This window comes from Macaca mulatta, chromosome 13 (genome assembly GCF_049350105.2).
Source record: "Macaca mulatta isolate MMU2019108-1 chromosome 13, T2T-MMU8v2.0, whole genome shotgun sequence".
In the NCBI taxonomy this organism is placed as follows: domain Eukaryota; kingdom Metazoa; phylum Chordata; class Mammalia; order Primates; family Cercopithecidae; genus Macaca; species Macaca mulatta.
The window spans coordinates 80,939,685-80,960,310 of record NC_133418.1 but is presented as its reverse complement, the minus strand read 5'-3'; the positions used below and the strand labels follow the sequence as shown (position 1 = coordinate 80,960,310).

The window sequence follows — 20,626 nt, the reverse complement described above, 5'->3', positions numbered from 1 at the left end:
TGAACTGGAATTTCTCTTCTCCAGCAACAAAAGTAAGAGTCTGAGAAGCAGTGCTAATTCATCCTTTATAAAACTGTTAACAGAGACCCAGTTTTTCAAGAATTCCTTTTAAAAATGGCTTGGATTCCACTGTCAAACTAGATGAACTTTAAGGATCAAAACTGGAGGTCAAGCACATGGGTACAGTTTTACCTTCCCTATCTACTACTTAACATCTTCCGCAGCTGGTAAAAATGTAAGGGAATATAATACTATTTACGATCAGAAATTGGTCCCAGGCCTCAATTTGACACAGGGAGTCTACACAAACACAGCCGCTGGCGGGATCACGGTGACTGTTTGACTGCCACCTGCTGGGAAGGGGCTCCCCGGCGGTGCCTGTTTGTGTACATTGCCAGTGGCAGCTCCGATCACCCACCGTTCTGTCGGCACTTGGCGTAGCTTTATATTTAGTGCTGTTAAAATAGCATGAATGCAGTTGTCTCCTTCGCTGAAGATTGCTAATTTAACTGAGAGTGCGGGCCACAGAGACCTGCATTTGTCATTTAATGTGTCTGTGACACACAAGTGAATAGAAAACATATTCAACTCTTAATAAACCTTGAATAAGGCACCGAGAATGTTTGAGTATTCAAGTGAGAAGCTGTACTTGAAAAGCAAACATTTCCTACTTTTTGTTTGCAAACTGTGTTGCCATGGTGATGCACAGTATCTAGAGCATTTGAGAAATTAAAGCAGAAAATCAAAGAAATTGTTGTTTTGCATTACCTATCTGCACAGAAACATTTGCCTTTAATTATTTCAGCAAAACTCATTGCCCCTACCTACTCCCCACCCCACTCCCTTCCAACCTTAATTCTAAGGACATTTCTGGTTTGATCTGGGATCTTTAAAAACAACTAACCTAAAACCTACCATCCAGATCTTGTCCTGCAACCTTGATTCACACTGAATTTAAACAGGCTAGCTGCGCACCACACTGAATTTCCAGTATTCCACCACACACCTATGTCTAGGAATTTCTCAGTTTACTTCTTGCAAGCCTCGAGCCCCACTGCTCCATGAGTGGAGGGTCATTACCTGTAGGAGAGCTCTGGCATCGTCCACCTTGCCTGCGTCCACAAGTTGAAGGAAAAAATCAGTGACAGGTTTATAAATTGCAAACTGATTGGCCAATCTCTCTGCCATGATGCTTACTGGAAAAATGACAGGTAAGAAAAATCATTAGAACAGTGGTATAACTCACCTACCAAAGAAATTTGGTCTAGTCTCACTAGAGAGAAAATGTGCTTTTGTGTTCTTTAGCATAAACAACTAACTTACTCTTTTCAACTGCTGGTTCCAACTGCTCCTCTATTACTTTTCTGAATAAGTATGCCAAGCCGAAGTATTGGAGTTCAATGACTGGATTCTCTGAAGTAAGCATATTTTCAATGTTTTCTATTGCGACATCTATGTTATTGCTGTTAGAAAAAAGCAAAATAAATTATTTTAAAATTTGCTTTTATATTAATATTGCAGACAGTTTAGTATAAGAACTTACTTTTATATCCACTCATGCTAATACTTTAGGAAAAAAATGAAATACATTTGATTACAAGTAATCAAATAAAAACACTGCAACTGAAACCCAATCACATTTAAGTAGCAAAAACAATCACTAGCTGGTTCATGCTACTGTGGTTGCTTATCTTATTTCACAGCAGTTGAAATAGTTGCTTGTTTTAACAGTGCTCTACAGACAAGATCAAACAACTATATACAGGAGAATTAATGAAGATAACTTAAAAAATTCTGTATCTTAAATATTTTTGCTACTCTTTGGATATAAAATGAAAACTTGTATAAATGCTATAATTTTGGCTTTATGATCCACAACTGGTCACTACTGCATAAAAATCATATTTAACATCCCAGGGTTCTTAAAGAAACTGATGATGTTTCAAAAGGCATATATGCATGTCTCTAACTTACAGTTGCCTCAATTTCTTTTTGTCAGGTATGATACATTTGGAAAATACTCAATTTATACTAAAAACCTCAGGAAAAAGTATCTTCACACTTTGAAAAAAATCAGTTACATGGTCTTATTTAGCAAGTTACGGTAAAAATTATCTCTGACTATCTTTTTGGTTAAGGTAATCTATAATGGATACCTTACTGTTATGGCATACTAAATCCAATCAGTCAATATTGTGTTGAAATTATATTAAACATAAGAATTCTCTAAAAATGAATACTCTGTTACAATATATTTTTCTTATAAGTTTTAAAGAATTACTTAATAGTGAATATGTTCTCCAAATCATATAAAACTGTGTTTATATGGTAAAACTTTAAAATTCACCCAGTTCTTAGATGAGTAATCTCCTCAATCTTCTGATTTAAAACAATCACATTTTCTTATTAAAGGAAAGTTATATTTGGGGAAATAGTTTGAAAAGGTCAAAACAAAACACAACTGTTTCTCTGCTCGAAGAAAGAACAAACAAAAAAAACCCCTACAAAAACAAACATTACATTTTAATATCATGTCCCATTAAATGTATGCAAGATTACTAAAGAACATTTTTTCTAAAAACATATTAAGAGTATCAAATTCTATAAAGTACTTTGCTAGGGGGCTTATTAAAAATCAAGTCCTTATTTACTTCTATAGGGGTAATTCTCAAAAGGAATTTAGAGACAGTGGTAAGAAAATCAGCTCTAAATACCTCCCTTTTTGTGGGGGGGGTGTGTGTTCACAGGGTGGGTAAGGAATATGAATACAGAAATGCACATTTTTAACAAGCTTGCAGGGCCCTCTGCTTCACAATATTCTACTAGTGTTCCTGTCAAATATTATTGACAAACAAATGAGGTCATTTTTCATTTCTGAACAAAGTGTTTCGACAAGAGGTCTGACATATATACACAGGAATGAGAAAGGTTATCAACTGTGGAGCAAGATTTATGAATTTGGTAAATGCTGTTTATTCTAAGATTTAAGGTAAAGAAAAAACATATTTTTCAACATATAATTACTCCCTAATCAGCAACTAACATCAACATTTCCTCTGCAGTTGATACGGTTTCCACATGTCTAAAAGTTTTTAAAAGGTGGTATCTCAGGTAATGCCCATTCTAGTGGCCAATGAAGGAAAAGAAGGCTTGCAAATACTCACTTCTTTATTTGTGCCAAAGCAGTGTTATTGATGAAAACCATTTTTGAAAGTCCAATGGAGTCTTCAAGTCCATTTACCATCTTCTGAACTACTTCTATGTTTTCAACATCACCCTTCATGGCCAATGCCTGGATGAGGCGGGTCACTGCTATCCCCGAAGGGGTCTGCTGCTGATCCAATGCTGTTTTCAGCGTTGTTAGAGCCTCTAAAATACAAGAGCAGGAGACACGGCTTTTCTTATATGACCTGTGCTGACTTTAATGCATTTTGAAAACCAGCTTTTAAATATGAGCACCAAATGGCCATATACAAAAAGCTATGAATAATTTAGATTACAGAAAATATTAATACTTCATGAGATACCCCCAAAATTATGTACTTGACTACATAAGATATTTGAGGCCTGAGAAATTTCTTTCAGGCACAGAGAAAATACAAATGTTACCGACAATATGAGTTCCATTTAGGGATAACATTTAGTGACTAAAGTTGATAAGTTCAAATGAATATAAATAAGAGTTTCTAAAAATTAGAGTTTCCAAAAATGTGTGACTTCTATCCATGCTCATACTTGTCCAGATTTTATTAACTCAAAGATTAAATGATCATCGAAACTCAATATCCCAACAATTCTTTCTCAAAAACAGTATCTCCCTCTAGGATCAATGTTCCAAACTGAAACATTCAACTTTCACACCAACAAATTTATTTTATGATTAGATGCCCTGTGATTATTTTCTTGCACTAAATTAAAAAAAAAAAAAAAAGCCTATTGATACCCATGAATACAGATAGTCCCTGACTTACGAAGGGTTTATGGGGTAGTTAATGCATTGTCAACTTAAGATGAGTTTATCCGGACTTAGCCCCATCGGTAAGTTGAGCAGCATCTGTATAATCAATGGAGTTTTGTTTATATGTTTTTTTGAAGTATTATACTTTCAAGTACTTGATTGTAAATAACTATGGAATAGCCTTCTAGCTAACTGACTCATAAAACTGTAGCAAAATCATGATATGAAATAAAGTGGTAGACTGAGGAACAGCATAACAATTACCCCTACCATTATCAAAGAAAACTTATAGCTTTACAGCAACTAAAGCAATGTAACTTAGACAAAACTAAGACTCTCCAAATAAGAACAGCTTAGCTTTACAGAGAAATAGGGAAAGGGTATTAATTAAAGTCTACTAAAAATACAGTGGAAAGACATGATGAATTTAGTGTTCATTAATGAATAAACAATTTATAATTATTTGAGATATACAATCTAAACCACTCATTCTAAAATGGGAAAAAAGAAAAAGTTTAAAAAGCATAGTCAATAAAAATTTAAAAATACACATGCACATATAGGAAACAAAAAATGTTTTTATACTATTTTAAAAATATAGTTTATAATAGGCTTGATAAAATTTTGTTACTGGGTGGTCATACACAGATAATTATAATAATAGTCTTATTAACCAAGAATATTGTCAGCTAGGGAGGATCTTCCCACAGTACGTTAAAACAGTAATAACAAAAATAAGATTAATGATGGTGACGACAGTAACTCAAACTTATTGAGCATTTACTACATACCAGGCACAGCAGTTTAAACAGCTATTCTCACAACTACCCTTCCGAGACAAGTACCAATTTTACAGATGAGACACCTGGGCACAGAGATTAGTTTGCCCAAGGTAAGGTCATATTTTTAAACAAGACTCGAAGATTCCAACGATCCCAGGGCTTCCATCTACGAGTGCGTGTGTGCACGAGAGAGCAGAAGGGTGGGGAGAACAGACCATTTCATGTCTGTCCAAAGATAGCACAGGACCTTGTGACCTAAATCCTATTCTCATATAAGGCTTGCCTTCTGTACAGTTAATGACTTCAGGAACACCAAAAATGATACCCATCCACATCCCTCACCCCAGGTCCTTTCCCACTGTCACCTAATTCCAACATTTACACAATTACTCACTAGTGATACTGATTACACTGTACAAGTGCCACGTATCAGCTATTAATATTCACCAACAGTAAAATTTAATCGGCTTTATTTTTTCTTCCTATTTTAGATGGGGTTGAGAAAAAGAAACCTAAAACAGAGAAAGGCAGAAGAACAGAAGGGGACTTTTAAAAATTAAGAGCTCTCATCAGCCATGGAGCAAAATAAGTGCAAACACCACTCCTGTCCTCACTGATGATCATTTTACTCCAACAACAGGTTTGTGGTGATATGCTCAGGAAGGGGGGTGGGGTGGGGGTGGAAGAGGTAGTGCCGCAACAGTGGGTTCAAGGCTCCTGCTCTCAGGCAACCTCCAGTTGAGCTGAACAGCTCAGAAGAGTAGATGATAAATGATACCATGTCCTTTCCTGTAGCTTACACAGGGCACCTAACATAAAAATAAAGGGTACCAATCAAGCTGAAGAAATTTGGGTCAGATTCAGCTGAAAAATGAACCTCTGAAATCAGAAAAGTGTTTTGTTCTTATCTCCATGTCTACAGAAACAAAAGCTATTTAAGACAATGAGCTTATTTATATGGCGAGCAAGTTTAACTTTTCATTGTTTTAAAATTGTTTATCATTTTATTACATAAAATACTAACAGGACATAAAGTCATTTTTGGGGGGGCCAGGGGAAGGATTTCGCTCTTGCTCAGGCTGAGTGCAGTGGCACCATCATGGGTCATGGCAGCCTCAACCTCCTGGGCTTAAACGATTCTCCCACCTCTGCCTCCTAAGTAGCTGGAACTACAGGCGCATGCCACCATGCCTGGCTATTTAAAAATTTTTTGTAGAGACCAGGTCTCGCTACATTGCCCAGGCTGGTCTTGAACTCCTGGACTCAAGCAATCCTCCTGCCACGGCCTCCCAAAATGCTGGGATTACAGGTGTGAGCCACTGCGCCTAGCCACAAAAGTCTGGGCACAAAAAGTGTTTTCTATTCACTTACATATTCAGTACTAATCAATTAGGAAGACAGCTAAAGACCAGTACATTTAGGTATTATAAGCAACATTAAAGTTGCACAATTAAACAACAACTTCCTCTCAAGGATGTGAAATTATGTGATAAACATGCAGGACGGGCACGGTGGCTCATGTCTGTAATCTCAGCACTTTGGGAGGCCAAGGCGGGAGAATCATTTGAGGTCAGGAGTTCAAGACCAGCCTGGCCAACATGGTGAAACCCCGTCTCTAGTGAAAATACAAAAATTAGTTGGGCATGGTGGCAGGCGCCTGTAATCCCAGCTACTCAGGAGGCTGAGGTGGGAGAATCGCTTGAACCCAGGAGGCGGAGGTTGCAGTGAGCCATGCCACCACTGTACTCTAGCCTGGGCAACGGAATGAGACCCTATCTCAAAAAAAACCCAAAAAACCAAAAAACCAAAAACCAAAACAAAACCCTAAAACAAAACAAAACCAAAACATGCAATGAGGAATAACACCATTATTACAGAGAGAGGAAGCAATGAGGTTACACTTCCAGAGCTTTTTCAACCTTCCTTAGAGATCTCCTAAGTGGGTTTTGTTGTATTGGCAAAACTGCAGTATCACTGTATTCACTCAAATTCAAATGTAAATCTTGAAGTGGAAAGTTACTTACCTAAATTTAAGAGATTCATCATAGTCCCCCTTGGGAGATCATTCGTAAGACCTCCATATCCAATTTCATCCGCTTGAAAACTCTTAAACAGCCTCTACCAAACCAATGGCCCCCACCCCAATCCTCCCCAAAGTCATGTCCACATCTTTCAGGTGTCATTCTCTTAACATTAATTTGAAAACCTAAACTTCAAACAAACACTGTATTTTATTGCTGTTTGTGTTATGAACTATTTAAAAAGTATTAGATTAAGTTTTAAAAATCAATATTATAATCATTTGGTGCACAATCCCACACATTTAACACTCAATTTAACTCATTTGCTATCTCACACACAACCAACACAATATGCAAGAAACAACTGCTGGGAATTGTTTCAGATGCTCTAAAGTATGTTAATTTCCAAAGCAAAATGACTTGTGCTGTGAATTTTAACGCACTTGAAAGCCTGTACTTTCTCTCGTTCTGGAACACAAATTTTGCATGTCTGAAGAGCTGTGATTCATCTTAAGAAAACCCATCTTGTGTTAAATGGAATGGAAACTGGACTAAGTGGTCAAATGACAAGTACATTCATATTCAAGCTGTATTATAAATGCATGTACAGTAATTTACGTCTCTCAGCTACCACAAAAGGCTCTTGATAAGCAGGTAATTTGCTAAATGGACTCCTTTATCCAAGTATTCGAAGGGCGTTACAAGAAAAATCTGCAGAGGCATTAATGTGACGTAAAGGTCAAGCATTGTGACATACCTTTCAAATAATCCCGCCTAACTTGCGTTATGATGAGGAGGCTGTTGGCAGCATCGTTCAGTGTGAAGCCCTTGATGTGGGTCTCCGCGCTAAAAGAAGCAGACATTTAGAAAGGAATTACTGACATGCTTCTGATATGATAATAAATGGTTGAGCACCAAGGTGAAATTATAAAAACTACTGTTCGTATGTTAAAAATATTGCTGCAAAATATCGACCTGGAGACAGCTTTTGTGTTATCCTGTCAATGGTTATAGAAGGATAATTTTTTTTTGCATTCTGACAGATGACAAAGTTGGAAATGAGCAACAAAAGAAACAAAGTACAAGATTTTTTTTAAACAATCGGTTCAGATTCTTGAATGCTGACATATTAGATGACTAAAATAACTGCGTGCCCCGCATTGTTCTGCCGTATCCTAAGCTGGATACTTTTTTTTTTCTACATTCACAGTAATTATAAAATGTAAAACTCTTCTTCCAGAAACAAAAATGAAGATTTATTTTCAGCACCGTACATTTTAAATATAAACTAAAGCAGATTACTAACACTGTATCACTTGGTCAATTAATTTTCAAATTTCTGCCATCTAAATTCATACAGTTTTTGAAGCCAAACATACTACAGGACTCAAACTATTGGTACTTTAAAATTAAAAATTTCACACAACCATCTTGCCCTAGCCTTAAGTTTGAAATGAAACACCAACTTTTAAAACTCAAGAGCAAAAAAATCACTTGACTTTTCAATAAAACCTACAGGATTAAAAAAAGCAAAATGAAACAACAAAAGCAAACAGGAAACCCCAAAACCTAGCTGAAGATTTCTGTTTGCTACACTGTTTGTGCATCTCCTGCGATGAAATTTCAGCATCCTTAATGCTCCCAGAGTTCATCTCTGAATTAGAAAATCTAACATGGACATATAAGCTGGGCAGATTGCAACGAAAGCGGGGTCACTGCTAAATTATTCTCATCAATCCCAAGAAAATCCTCCAGAGACACCATGACATGCCCATCCTCTCAGTCACTTTCAGCCTCTAAGGTCCACCCCCTACAGTCCCTGGACACGGGATTTTCTTATTCCTCTGACCAATCCTCTTAATCCCACCAAAGCACCCATTGCTCAGTTTGACTTTTCTCCTTTGTCCCATCTGTCAAAGCTCTTAAGTCAACAACTCATGCATGAGACTACGAATTGCACAAAGGATTTACTTTCTCAATCTTTAGCATGATTAAATAAAAATTAGACACTATTAAAAGCTCACTTCTAATATTATTACATGTATTATACCATATTAACTTAAAAATATTCACCTACAATCCATTAAAACCACAAGGTAACGAAACTTCTCTTTTAACTGACACTAAGTATGAACTACAAACCTTTCAAAAACCTCAAAGCCTATAACGTTCTTTTTCAATAATCTCTTCCTGTCTCAAGTTGCCTGCTCATTACAAATATGAAAGTGGAGATAAATATCAGGAAGAAGAAACCCTAGATCTATTCTATAATAATATATCCTACATATGTAGAAACTGATCAATTACAACCAAAACAGATTCCAAAGTGGCAAAAAGAGAAAAGTTTTAAAAAGTTGCGGGTAGAGATCTTTGCATTGGAATCATTTATACGATATAATAAAAGACATTAACTTTTGACTCCTAATTTTGATCTTTCAAAATTAAAACTCGAAAAAATCGAGTCCAGAGCTGTCAAATCAAACCTTCTGTGATGATGGGAATATTCTTCACTTGTGTTGTCCAACACGGTTAGCCACTAGCCATATGGCTACTCTGATGAAGAAACAGAAATCTTAATTATATTTTAACTAATTTAAATTTAAGCAGTCACATAGGACTAGTGGTTACTGAACTGGATAGCAGAGAATTCCAGACATTTTATTTTTAGAACTGTCAAAATGAAGGGAAAAAAATTATAGGGGAAAAAGAGTACCCCTCTTTCAATTTACAATGAACTGCAAAAATTAAACTATCTTAACCAAAGAAGACAGTATTATAGGGAAACTTTCACATTGGACATTTCAGAGAATTTATTGCTCTGAAACGACAGCATTTCAAATTTAAGACTTTTGTTGCCTTATGGTTTTAATGGATTTTAGGTAACATTTTAAAGTAAATATGGTATAATACATGTAATATAGGCATGAGAAGTGAGCTTTCGTGTAAGCAATGACTGTGCTTACATAACATGCACAAAGGACATTAGTTGGTGATTATATTATTTAGGATAACAAAAACTGGCCAATTCAATAAAAATCATCAGTGACAGACATAGCATTATTTCCGAACAGAATGATACAGGAAGCCAAGAGGAACAAGAGAAAATCAAGTTCTACTCTCAAAAGATAAAGTAGGGTTGTTGTTACATGATTCCTAAAGTCCCTAAGAATATGGTTTAATGTTAGCAGAGATTTAAAACAAGAGTTTATATCCCCTACTGCTCTTTGAATAAGTGGTTTCCCTCCCTTGAAAGCATTTACTACAGATAAATTATTTTGAACCATGAGGAAACTAAAAAATGAAAGAAAGGGCCGGGCGCGGTGGCTCAAGCCTGTAATCCCAGCACTTTGGGAGGCCGAGACGGGCGGATCATGAGGTCAGGAGATCGAGACCATCCTGGCTCACACGGTGAAACCCCGTCTCTACTAAAAATACAAGAAAATTAGCCGGGCGAGGTGGCGGGCGCCTGTAGTCCCAGCTACTCGGGAGGCTGAGGCAGGAGAATGGCGTGAACCCGGGAGGCGGAGCTTGCAGTGAGCTGAGATCGCGCCACTGCACTCCAGCCTGGGGCACAGAGCACGACTCCGCGTCAAAAAAAAAAAAAAAAAAAAAAAAAAAAAAAATGAAAGAAAGTTGGTTTATTGAACATTTTTAAAAGGCAGCAGTTACTATTACTTTTGAGGTTTCATGGCTTATTGGGAAGGTTAAATGACTTTGTAAATAAAGTTGAAATCTTATTAGAGGTCAAGTATATCTGTAACATATTAGATGACAACAAAGGCAAAATAAAAATGACACTATGGCTTTTTTTTTTTTTCCTCTGTCACTCAGGCTGGAGTGCAGTGGTACAATCTTGGCTAACTGCAACCTCCGCCTCCTGGGTTCAAGTCGTTTTCCTGCCTCAGCCTCCTGAGTAACTGGGATTACAGGCATGCGCCATCACGCCTGACTAATTGTTCCTATTTTTAGTAGAGACAGGGTTTCACCAAGTTGGCCAGGCTGGTCTCGAAATCCTGACCTCAACTGATCCACCTGCCTTGATCTCCCAAAGTGCTGGGATTATAGCCGTTAGCCACTGAGCCACCATGCTCCACCAAAACCATGGCTCTTAAGGTTGACCAAGTGACATTACATAGAAAACTGTAACAACAGATAGCTATGGATCCAGAGTAAGACTGCCCGAATAATACTAGAGCGGTACTGCCATTTGCTACAGTAGCTCATTTGGCCACCATATTATAATAAAGTTGCCTATAACAAAGCAACAATTGTTTTTCACTCTGATCACTGACACAGAATGGGAATGGGAAGAGAGGACCTAGTTGGCAATAAACAGGAACTGAATCCACAAATATCTCTTGAAATACCTCAAGTAACATAGTTGGATAATTAGTAACTTGAACTTTCACTTCTGAATTTTCAGTCCAGCATTATTTTTTAAAGTACTCAACAATTTAAGCCATGAAACAATTCTACATAGTCAGATATAACATTTTATTGGTTCAAGGGAGAGGACATGCATCCAAAGCCCAGACTGACTTCAGGCTTTGGATCTTGGGTTCTCTTGGGTGCATAAAGATGCATGGGGGAAGGCAACTCCCAAATAACCCTGGTAGATAACACAGCTAAAAGTCTTACTTGTATATCAAACTAAGAAGCAGAGCATGATGGCGGATGCCAAGGACTAGGAGGAGGGGAAATGAGATAATGGTTAAAGTACAGTTTCAGTTATGGAAGATAAGTTCTAGAGCTCTATACAGCTTAGTGCCAACAGCTAACAATACTGTATTTATACTGAAAATTGCTAAGAGGAAAGATCACAAGTGTGTTCTCTCACACACAAAACCCAATAAATAATAATATTGAGGGTGGGAAGAAACTCTGGAAGGGGAAGGATATGTTTGTGACCTTGAAGTGGGAAATGGTTCCAAGGGTGTACACTTATCCCCTAACTCACTGAGATAGATACATTAAATATATATCTTTTTACATGTCAATCATACCTCAAGAAGGCTTCATGAAGATCTAGAGAAGGGAAGAAGATAAACCTTGGCAATCATTAAAAAATCAGGAAACAACAGGTGCTGGAGAGGATGTGGAGAAATAGGAACACTTTTACACTGTTGGTGGGACTGTAAACTAGTTCAACCATTGTGGAAAACAGTGTGGCGATTCCTCAAGGATCTAGAACTAGAAATATCATTTGACCCAGCCATCCCATTACTGGGGATATACCCAAAGGATTATAAGTCATGCTGCTATAGAGACACATGCACATGTATGTTTATTGCGGCACTATTCACAATAGCAAAGACTTGGAATCAACCCAAATGTCCATCAGTGACAGACTGGATTAAGAAAATGTGGCACATATACACCATGGAATACTATGCAGCCATAAAAAAGGATGAGTTCATGTCATTTGTAGGGACATGGATGCAGCTGAAAACCATCATTCTCAGCAAACTATCGCAAGAACAGAAAACCAAATACCGCATGTTTTCACTCATAGGTGGGAATTGAACAATGAGATCACTTAAACACAGGAAGGGGAACATCACACACCGGGTCCTATTGTGGGGAGGGGGGAGGGATAGCATTAGGAGATATACCTAATGTAAATGACAAGTTAATGGGTGCAGCACGCCAACATGGCTCATGTATACATATGTAACAAACCTGCACGTTGTGCACACGTACCCTAGAACTTAAAGGAAAAAAAAAAAAGATAAACCTATATTTCACAGGTTGTAAATTTAAGGCAAATAGAGGTCATGCTTACAACTATCTTCCAGGTCGGCGGTTTCAACCTTGGTAGATCAAGATCTATGGGAGGACTATAGTAAGAAATGATGTTTTACATGACAACCCAATCCACAGATACATACACACACACGCATAACTGAAAGCAACTTTTCATGAAATAGTATCTTTACTACAGAAGTACTCTGAAATAGTCTGTACTATTTCATTAATACAATGTTGGTTCTGTCCCACTTAATAGATGTCATGACCCACTAATTGGCTGCAACTGCCGTTTTGAAACTACTGTAGACCAGTGGTCTTCAATGAGCGGCATGTACACTGTATGAACACTCTAGGGTGAGGCAAGAAAACCTTTACATCTCTCTCTTTTTTTTTTTTTTTTTTGAGACAGAGTCTCGCTCTGTCGCCTAGGCTGGAGTGCAGTGGCGCGATCTTGGGTTCACTGCAACCTCTGCCACCCAGGTTCAAACGATTATCCTGCCTCAGCTTCCCGAGTGGCTCGGATTACAGGCGCCCGCCACCACACCAGGCTAATTTTTTTTTTTTTTTGAGACGGAGTCTCGCTGTGTCTCCCAGGCTGGAGTGCAGTGGCGTGATCTCGGCTCACTGCAAGCTCCGCCTCCCGGGTTCACGCCATTCTCCCGCCTCAGCCAAGTAGCTGAGACTACAGGCGCCCGCCACCACGCCCGGCTAGTTTTTTGTATTTTTAGTAGAGACGGGGTTTCACCATGTTAGCCAGGATAGTCTCGATCTCCTGACCTCGTGATCCACCCGCCTCAGCCTCCCAAAGTGCTGGGATTACAGGCTTGAGCCACCGCGCCCGGCAACTAATTTTTATATTCTTAGTAGAGACAGGGTTTTACCATGTTGGCCCGGGCTGGTCTCGAACTCCTGACCTCAAGTGATCCTTCAGCCTTAGCCTCCCAAAGTGCTGGGATTACGAGGCATGAGCCAACATGCCTGGGCTTAAATCTCTTTTTAAAAATTTCATCTTATGAAGATTTTCTATTTTGAGTATGTTTTATAATATAGTTACATGTGATATATCAAGTACAATTTGTTATTAATCATATGTGATTTTCTATTTTGAGTATGTTTTATAATATAGTTACACGTGATATATCAAGTACAATTTGTTATTAATCATATGCGATCAAAATGTTTAAGACATGATTCTTCAATCACCTGGGGTATGGAGTAAAATGTACATTCTCAGACCCCACACCAAATTGGCTGAATCATAATCTTTGTGGTGAGCTGTGAGGAAATCTTTTTATGCTACCAGAATAAGGATCACTGTTCTAGAACAAACCCAATGAAAATGAGAAAGAAAAAAAAAAAAAATTAAAACCTGTACTTTTAGGAAGTATTTCAGAGGTCTTCATGACCAAACCCAAAATCTAATTTTTTTTAAGTTTTCTGTCTTTGCTTCTATCTCATCACTTAATCAGACTTAATTCTCAACACAAAATGCTTCTCTTTTTTCTAGCTCTCCTTCATTATCATGGAGAGGGTTGGCATGGAGAGTTTCATAATTTTCTGAGGAAAGTAATTTTAGATGATCCACACCCTTGACCTATGACAGGATACTGCTCAATGTCAAATTTTCCAAGTCACTAATTAAGGGTATATCGAGTGTTCTAGAGATATAGATATAATTTGATTAGGAATTGAGAAAACACACAAATGACACACAGAGTACATTGAAAACCCGACAGTCCTAGTGCAACTGTCTTGTATCAAGACATACAAATGATGATTCAAGACCACACACACATACACACAGACAAGTACAGTCATATAGAACACGATTTTCAATACTAAAACACAGACAGTAACTACGGCCTATGATGCATAACTTTAGCAACACTAGGACACTGCCAGGTTTTCTTGTGATGTGAAAGGATGGCAGGCATCCATTTTCTCCTTAGGATTCTAATATTCTAAAAGTGTTGTGGACTTAAAAATTTTTTCAGATTATTCCTTTTCTTCTTCTTTTCTTTTCTGAGACAGGGTCTCCTTTTTGTCACCCAGGCTGGAGTGCAGTGGCGCAATCTCAGCTCACTGCAGCCTCCACCTCCTGGGTTCAAGTGATATTCCTGTCCCAGCCTCTTGAGTAGCTGGGATTACAGGCAAACGCCACCATGACCGGCTAATTTTTGTATTTTTAGTAGACACGGGGTTGCACCATGTTGGTCAGGCTGGTCTCAAACTCCTGACCTCAGGTGATCCACCCACCTCCGCCTCCCGAACTTGTGGGATTACGGGCATGAGCCACCTCGCCCAGTCAGATTATTTTTCTTTTTAATTAAAAAACACGAAAGGAGGGGGAAACACAAATAAAATGTGTTCAGTACCTATGTTTTTTCTACTTCACACTACCTTCTTCAACACCTAGAAGAAATCTTTAGTATTAAGTAATATTATCATACACTCATCATACAGAAGAAAAACTAATGATCAGAGATGGCAGGTAATTTTCCCAAGGTCACAGAACTTTCAAGTAAGATTCAAATCTTAGTCTAAGTTCAAAGTCTATGGTGTCTTTGTTTTCTCAGGCTACTCCCCCCACAAAAGGTACATGGATTTAGCTGCTGAACAAGAAACAGAATATAATAAAATTACTTTTCTGTGCATGGATATCTTAAATGAATCGTGATGGAACATTAAGCAAAATGTACTACATTGTGTATGGCCAGTAATGGTTTTTTTTTTTTTTTTTTAAGGTGAAAAAACCCTGATAAAATTAGTTAACCATTTCATATGATTTTTATGGGTAGCTGAGGCCAATCAAGCAATTGCACTACACAGCACATTATTATTATTATTGGCTAATGGTAGCCAATATTCTTTTTTAAACAAGAGGTTTAATAAATGGACTAATACTTACAATGCTTTCACTTCCACTGCTTGTGTAAAATACTCTTTTGACAGCAGTAATTTAATGAGATCACTGTAGGTTTCAGCATTAAATACAACGTTTTGCTGTTTTGCTTTCAGGAAAATACCATATGCCTCTATGAGAGAAAACAGACAAAAAATAAATGAGATGACATTATTCTGAAATGCCAAAAGGATGGAAAAAATCCTGAAACAAAGACCTAAACCCAAATATTTCTGCTTTTTAATACCAACCCACTGTTGCCACTCTATAGAGAGACACACTGACGTAATTCTTCAAATATTTTAAAGACAAAGCTACGGTTTTGGAAATTACAACTTAATCCGAATGGATGGTGCCTGAAGGGGTTTCCTCTTAAAATGATTTCTCATACGAGCTTTCTTAAGTTGATAAATTATTTTCTTTCTAATAAAAATGAGAAATAGCTCTTCTGAATTTATGAAAAGATGATACTAGTTTCAAAATAAATCGCAAAATGTGTGTTAAAGTCCAAATAAACCAGAGGTATAATTTAGATTGAGGGGAGCAAAAGATTCATTTTAAAGCAATCTTTAATCTATAAGTGGGTGGTTACAATGGTTAACATTTCAACACAATAGCACTAAAGAGAATATAGCCTATAATTCTAAAATTAGGAGATCACATTATTTGGCTACGACAGGACTTATACAAAAACATACAATTTTCAAATATACAGATATCTAACAAGTAAACTAAGCAACATTTGTTTGACTGATTAACAGTTTTATTTCACTTGTTCACAATAACTGTCAGTGAATGAAAAGATGTTACCAAAAGAGAAGTAACTACACTTTTCAGTCACTTACTTTTCTGAAATAAAATTGCCTGGCTATAAACAGCCAACTGAAACTACAATCTACTCCCTTCTGTGTATAAACAAATCACAATAAAGATGGGGCATAACTGAACTATCACGTATGGCCTACGTGATAGTTCTACGAATATAGGGCTCAATGTAAGGAAATATAAAACTTCTAATTAAGACGGAACATGATATTATTTAATGTTCAGAAGAACATTTTAAGCTACTTTAGAAGTTTCTGAACATGCAAAAATTGCTATGCTTCTATGTATGAGTTAGGGGATGTGTGCATTAGCCCCTTAATTAAACTTAAGTGGCACTGTCAAAAGAAATATTTATCCCTTTAAGCTAAATTTGGAGAAAAAAATATGACAACATTTATATTTGCATCTTAACTAAGGAGAACAGTTTGGGCAAGTGAAAGTAACAATGGCACAAGTTTATCACATTTCAAGTAAGTCTTCCATAGAACAGTCCCTGTTAGTCATTAAATTTCCAAGTGCCTTACACTAGATTTCTATGGTTGTGAACAACTGTATATTCCAGGACACTGGCAAAAAACAGAAAATAAAAACACGCTAATATGCAAGAAGAAACTCCAGTATCATTTCCATCAGATACCTAGTCTATTTGGTGTATTTCACTTTTCTGAAATGGGAGAAAATGACATATCTTCATTCGAGTACCAGTATCAATGCATCACAAATTTAAGAAAGTTTTATTTACTTATTAAAGTCACAGAACAGCTCTGCTAAATAAAATATTTAAACCACGACACACAATAAGATGACTGCAATAAAATCTGCCATTCAATACCCAATGCTTTTTAGGGGGCTAAAAACTTAAGATGCAATATAATTATTGTCAACTTCCTAACAATCATACATAATATTTCACACTTATTTGGAAACTCTTGTTGTTTTCTAAAATTGTGGTCTTCACATTAACTTGGTGTGGCTGAGTATATTAGTCCCTATTAGTTTTTTTTTTTATTAGCATTTTACTATACCAAACCCATTCACCATACATTTGTTTCTGATGTGACAATCATGAGACGCCTCTAAGTAGACTGAACTACCAGAAAAGTGTTAATGTAATCATTCAATTTTCAAAGCATTCACATTTCACGAAACATTCGAATCCTGAGATTATGGCCGGGCACAGTGGCTCACACCTGTAATCCCGGCACTTTGGGAGGCCAAGGTAGGAGGATCACTTGAGGTAAGGAGTTCGAGACCAGCCTGGACAACATGGTGAAACCCGGTATATACCAAAAATACAAAAATTCGCCGGGGGGCGCCTGCAATCCCAGCTACTTGGGAGGCTGAGGCTGAAGAATTGCTTGAACCCAGGAGACAGAGGTTGCAGTGAGCTGAGATTGCACTACTGCACTCTATCCTGGGTGACAGACCAATATTCTAACCCCCACCCCCCCAAAAAAAAGAATTAACAGGATGAAACCAATTAGATAAATGAAAATTCCAGAATAGAGGTAGCTCTACATTTATAATACGCACTGCATTGTATTTAACTACTTTGTATTTAACTACATTGTATTTAACTACTTAAATGTTTTCACTTAAACTGTACACTAACTATTCATTTTGGTCAAATCAAAGCTTCACCAGAGGACGGGCTTGGTGGTGGCTCACGCCTATAATCCCAGCACTCTGGGAGGCTACGCGGGCGGATCACTTGAGGTAAGGAGTTTGAGACTAGCCTGGCCAACATGGTGAATCCCCATCTCCACTAAAAATACAAAAGAAAAAAAAAAGCCGGACATAGTGGCGGGCGCCTATAATCCCAGCTACTTGAGAGGCTGAGGCAGGAGAATCACTTGAGCCTGGAAGGCAGAGGTTGCACCACTGCGCTCCAGCCTGGGCAACAGAGTGAGACTCTGTTTCACAAAAAAAAAAAAAAACAAAAAAACACTTCACCAGAACATTTACATAGTATTGATCAAGCTTAATCTTATACTTCACTTTCAAAGATGCATAGCATGTACTGAAACATATATAGACTGAATAGACTGGTGCGCACCTGTAGTCCCAGCTACTTGGGAGGCTGAGACAGGAGAATCATTTGAACCCGGGAGGTGGAGGTTGCAGTGAGCCGAGAATGCACCACTGCTCTCCAGCCTGGGTGACAGAGCAAGACTCCGTCTCAAAAAGAAAAGAAAATGACTCAGAATGAATAAAAAGTTATACTATAGAGGTAACTGAGGAGGCATAAGAACTTAGCTTATTTTTACTTCATACATTTTACATCACTGCCACATATTTTTTTTTTTTTTTTCTGATAGGGTCTCACTCAATCATCCAGGTGCGATCATGGCTCAATGCAGCTTCAACCTCCTGATCCTCTCACCTCAACCTCCTGAGTAGCCGGGACTATAGGCCTGTGCCACCAAGCCAGGCTAATCTGTGTATTTTCTGGAGAGATGGGATACCACCAAGTTGCATAGGCAGGTCTCAAACTCCTGGGCTCAAGTGATCTGCCCACGTTGGCCTCCCAAGCCTGTAAGCCTAGCCAAGCCTTCTAGTTAAGTTAGGAAATGAAGAAGTTCCATAAATGTCTACATTGGTTCCTTTCTAATAAACAAACCTCAAAACTATCAATACTAATATTTAAAAAAAGAATTCTGTTGTATTTATTTCCTTAATGGTAAACTATAATAAACCATCCTTGAAATCCACCCTAAAACTGAAGGAATCATTCTATGGAAAGCTAGAATGAAAAGAAATTAATAAAAGTAAAGAAAATAAGAGTAATATATGCTTCTGGAACAGTATAAGAAGTCTAAGTGAAAATATAAAATTCAACTTGCAAGCTCCTATCAGAGGGTTAAAGATGGTCAAACAAAATTTAAAGTAGGCATTAAGAGAGGTGAAGATATCTTCAGGAAAACTTAATACTAGAGAAAGGGAAGAAAATCAAGAAGCAGACCTCTAACCTCGAGATACTGCTGGATCACGTCAATACACACTAGTATAGTAATTAGTGCCTTAATCATTTTTTGCTTTCAAGTAAGTTATAATATTTGCCACAATGCTATTTTCAAAAAAATATTTTTAATAAAAGTGTATGCCAACAATGGCATTTATTATGAAAACTTTCAAATGTACAGAAAAGTATGAAGAATAGTACAGGTTGGGGGTGGTGGCTCATACCAGTAATCCCAGCACTTTGTGAGGCCAAGGTGAGAGGACCACTTGAGCTTAGGAGTTTAAGACCAGCCTGGGCAACATAGCAAGACCTCGTCACTACAAAAATTGGCTAAGTGTGGTGGTGTGTGCCTATGGTCCCAGCTACTTGGGAAGCTGAGGTAGGAGAACTGCTTGAGCCCAGGAGGTGGGAGCTGCAATGAACCATGATTGCAAACTAGTGCACTCCAGCCTGGGTGACAGAGTGAGACCTGTCTCCAGAAAAAAAAAAAAAAAGAATAGTATAATGAATCTCACCTTCCATATATCTATCACTTATGTCTAACAATTAACGTTTTATCATATTTGCTTTTTTTTTTATTTGTTTGTTTTCTTGAGACGGAGTCTCACTCTGTTGCTAGGCTGGAGTACAGTGGTGCGATCTTGGCTCACTGCAACCTCCGTCTCCCAGGTTCAGGTGATTCTCCTGCCTCAGCCTCCCAAGTAGCTGGGACTACAGGCATGCACCAACACGCCCGGCTAATTTTTGTATTTCTGGTAGAGATGGGGTTTCACCATGTTGGCCAGGATGGTCTCGATCTCTTGACCTTGTGATCTGCCCACCTCAGCCTCCCGAAGTGCTGGGATTACAGGTGTGAGCCACCATGGCCAGCCTGCTTTGTTTTTTATAGCTTAAGCATTTTAAAATAAATTATAGAAATCTTGACTTTTTTCATCCTTCAATAACTCATGTGGATCTCAAAATTTCAGAACATTTTCCTATAAGTAAATCATAATACCATTATCACATCTAATAAAAATAAGTAATTCCGGCTGGGTACAGTGGCTCACGCCTGTAATTCCAGAACTTTAGGAGGCCCAGGCAGGCGGATCACGAGGTCAGGAGATCGAGACCATCCTGGCTAACACGGTGAAGCCCCGTCTCTACTAAAAATACAAAAAATTAGCCGGGTGTGGTGGTGGACACCTGTAGTCCCAGCTACTCAGGAGGCGTGAATCCAGGAGGTGGAGCTTGCAGTGAGTTGAGATCATGTCACTGCATTCCAGCCTGGGCGACAGAGTGAGACTTGTCTCAAAAAAAATAATGAGTAATTCCTTAATATTATCTACCACTCCGTCAACAGTTACATCTTCCCACTTGCCCCAAAATGTTTTCGTTAAAGTATGGAAGGGGACAAGAAATATATAAAATTTAAGTCCTATCTCTAAC

The 20,626-nt window shown here is 37.9% G+C and overlaps 1 protein-coding gene across 1 annotated transcript in view; it reads right to left on the bottom strand.

Moving 5' to 3' along the window:
- LRPPRC (leucine rich pentatricopeptide repeat containing) overlaps nucleotides 1-20,626 on the bottom strand; it is a 117,915-nt gene that overhangs the window by 10,685 nt on the left and 86,604 nt on the right. The window contains exons 30-34 of the mRNA XM_015112262.3: nucleotides 15,418-15,544; nucleotides 7,519-7,607; nucleotides 3,165-3,369; nucleotides 1,324-1,463; nucleotides 1,081-1,196 (exon numbers count right to left, since the gene is read on the bottom strand). Coding sequence (XP_014967748.3) covers nucleotides 1,081-1,196; nucleotides 1,324-1,463; nucleotides 3,165-3,369; nucleotides 7,519-7,607; nucleotides 15,418-15,544 — 677 coding nt within the window. The remainder of the gene's footprint in view (nucleotides 1-1,080; nucleotides 1,197-1,323; nucleotides 1,464-3,164; nucleotides 3,370-7,518; nucleotides 7,608-15,417; nucleotides 15,545-20,626) is intronic.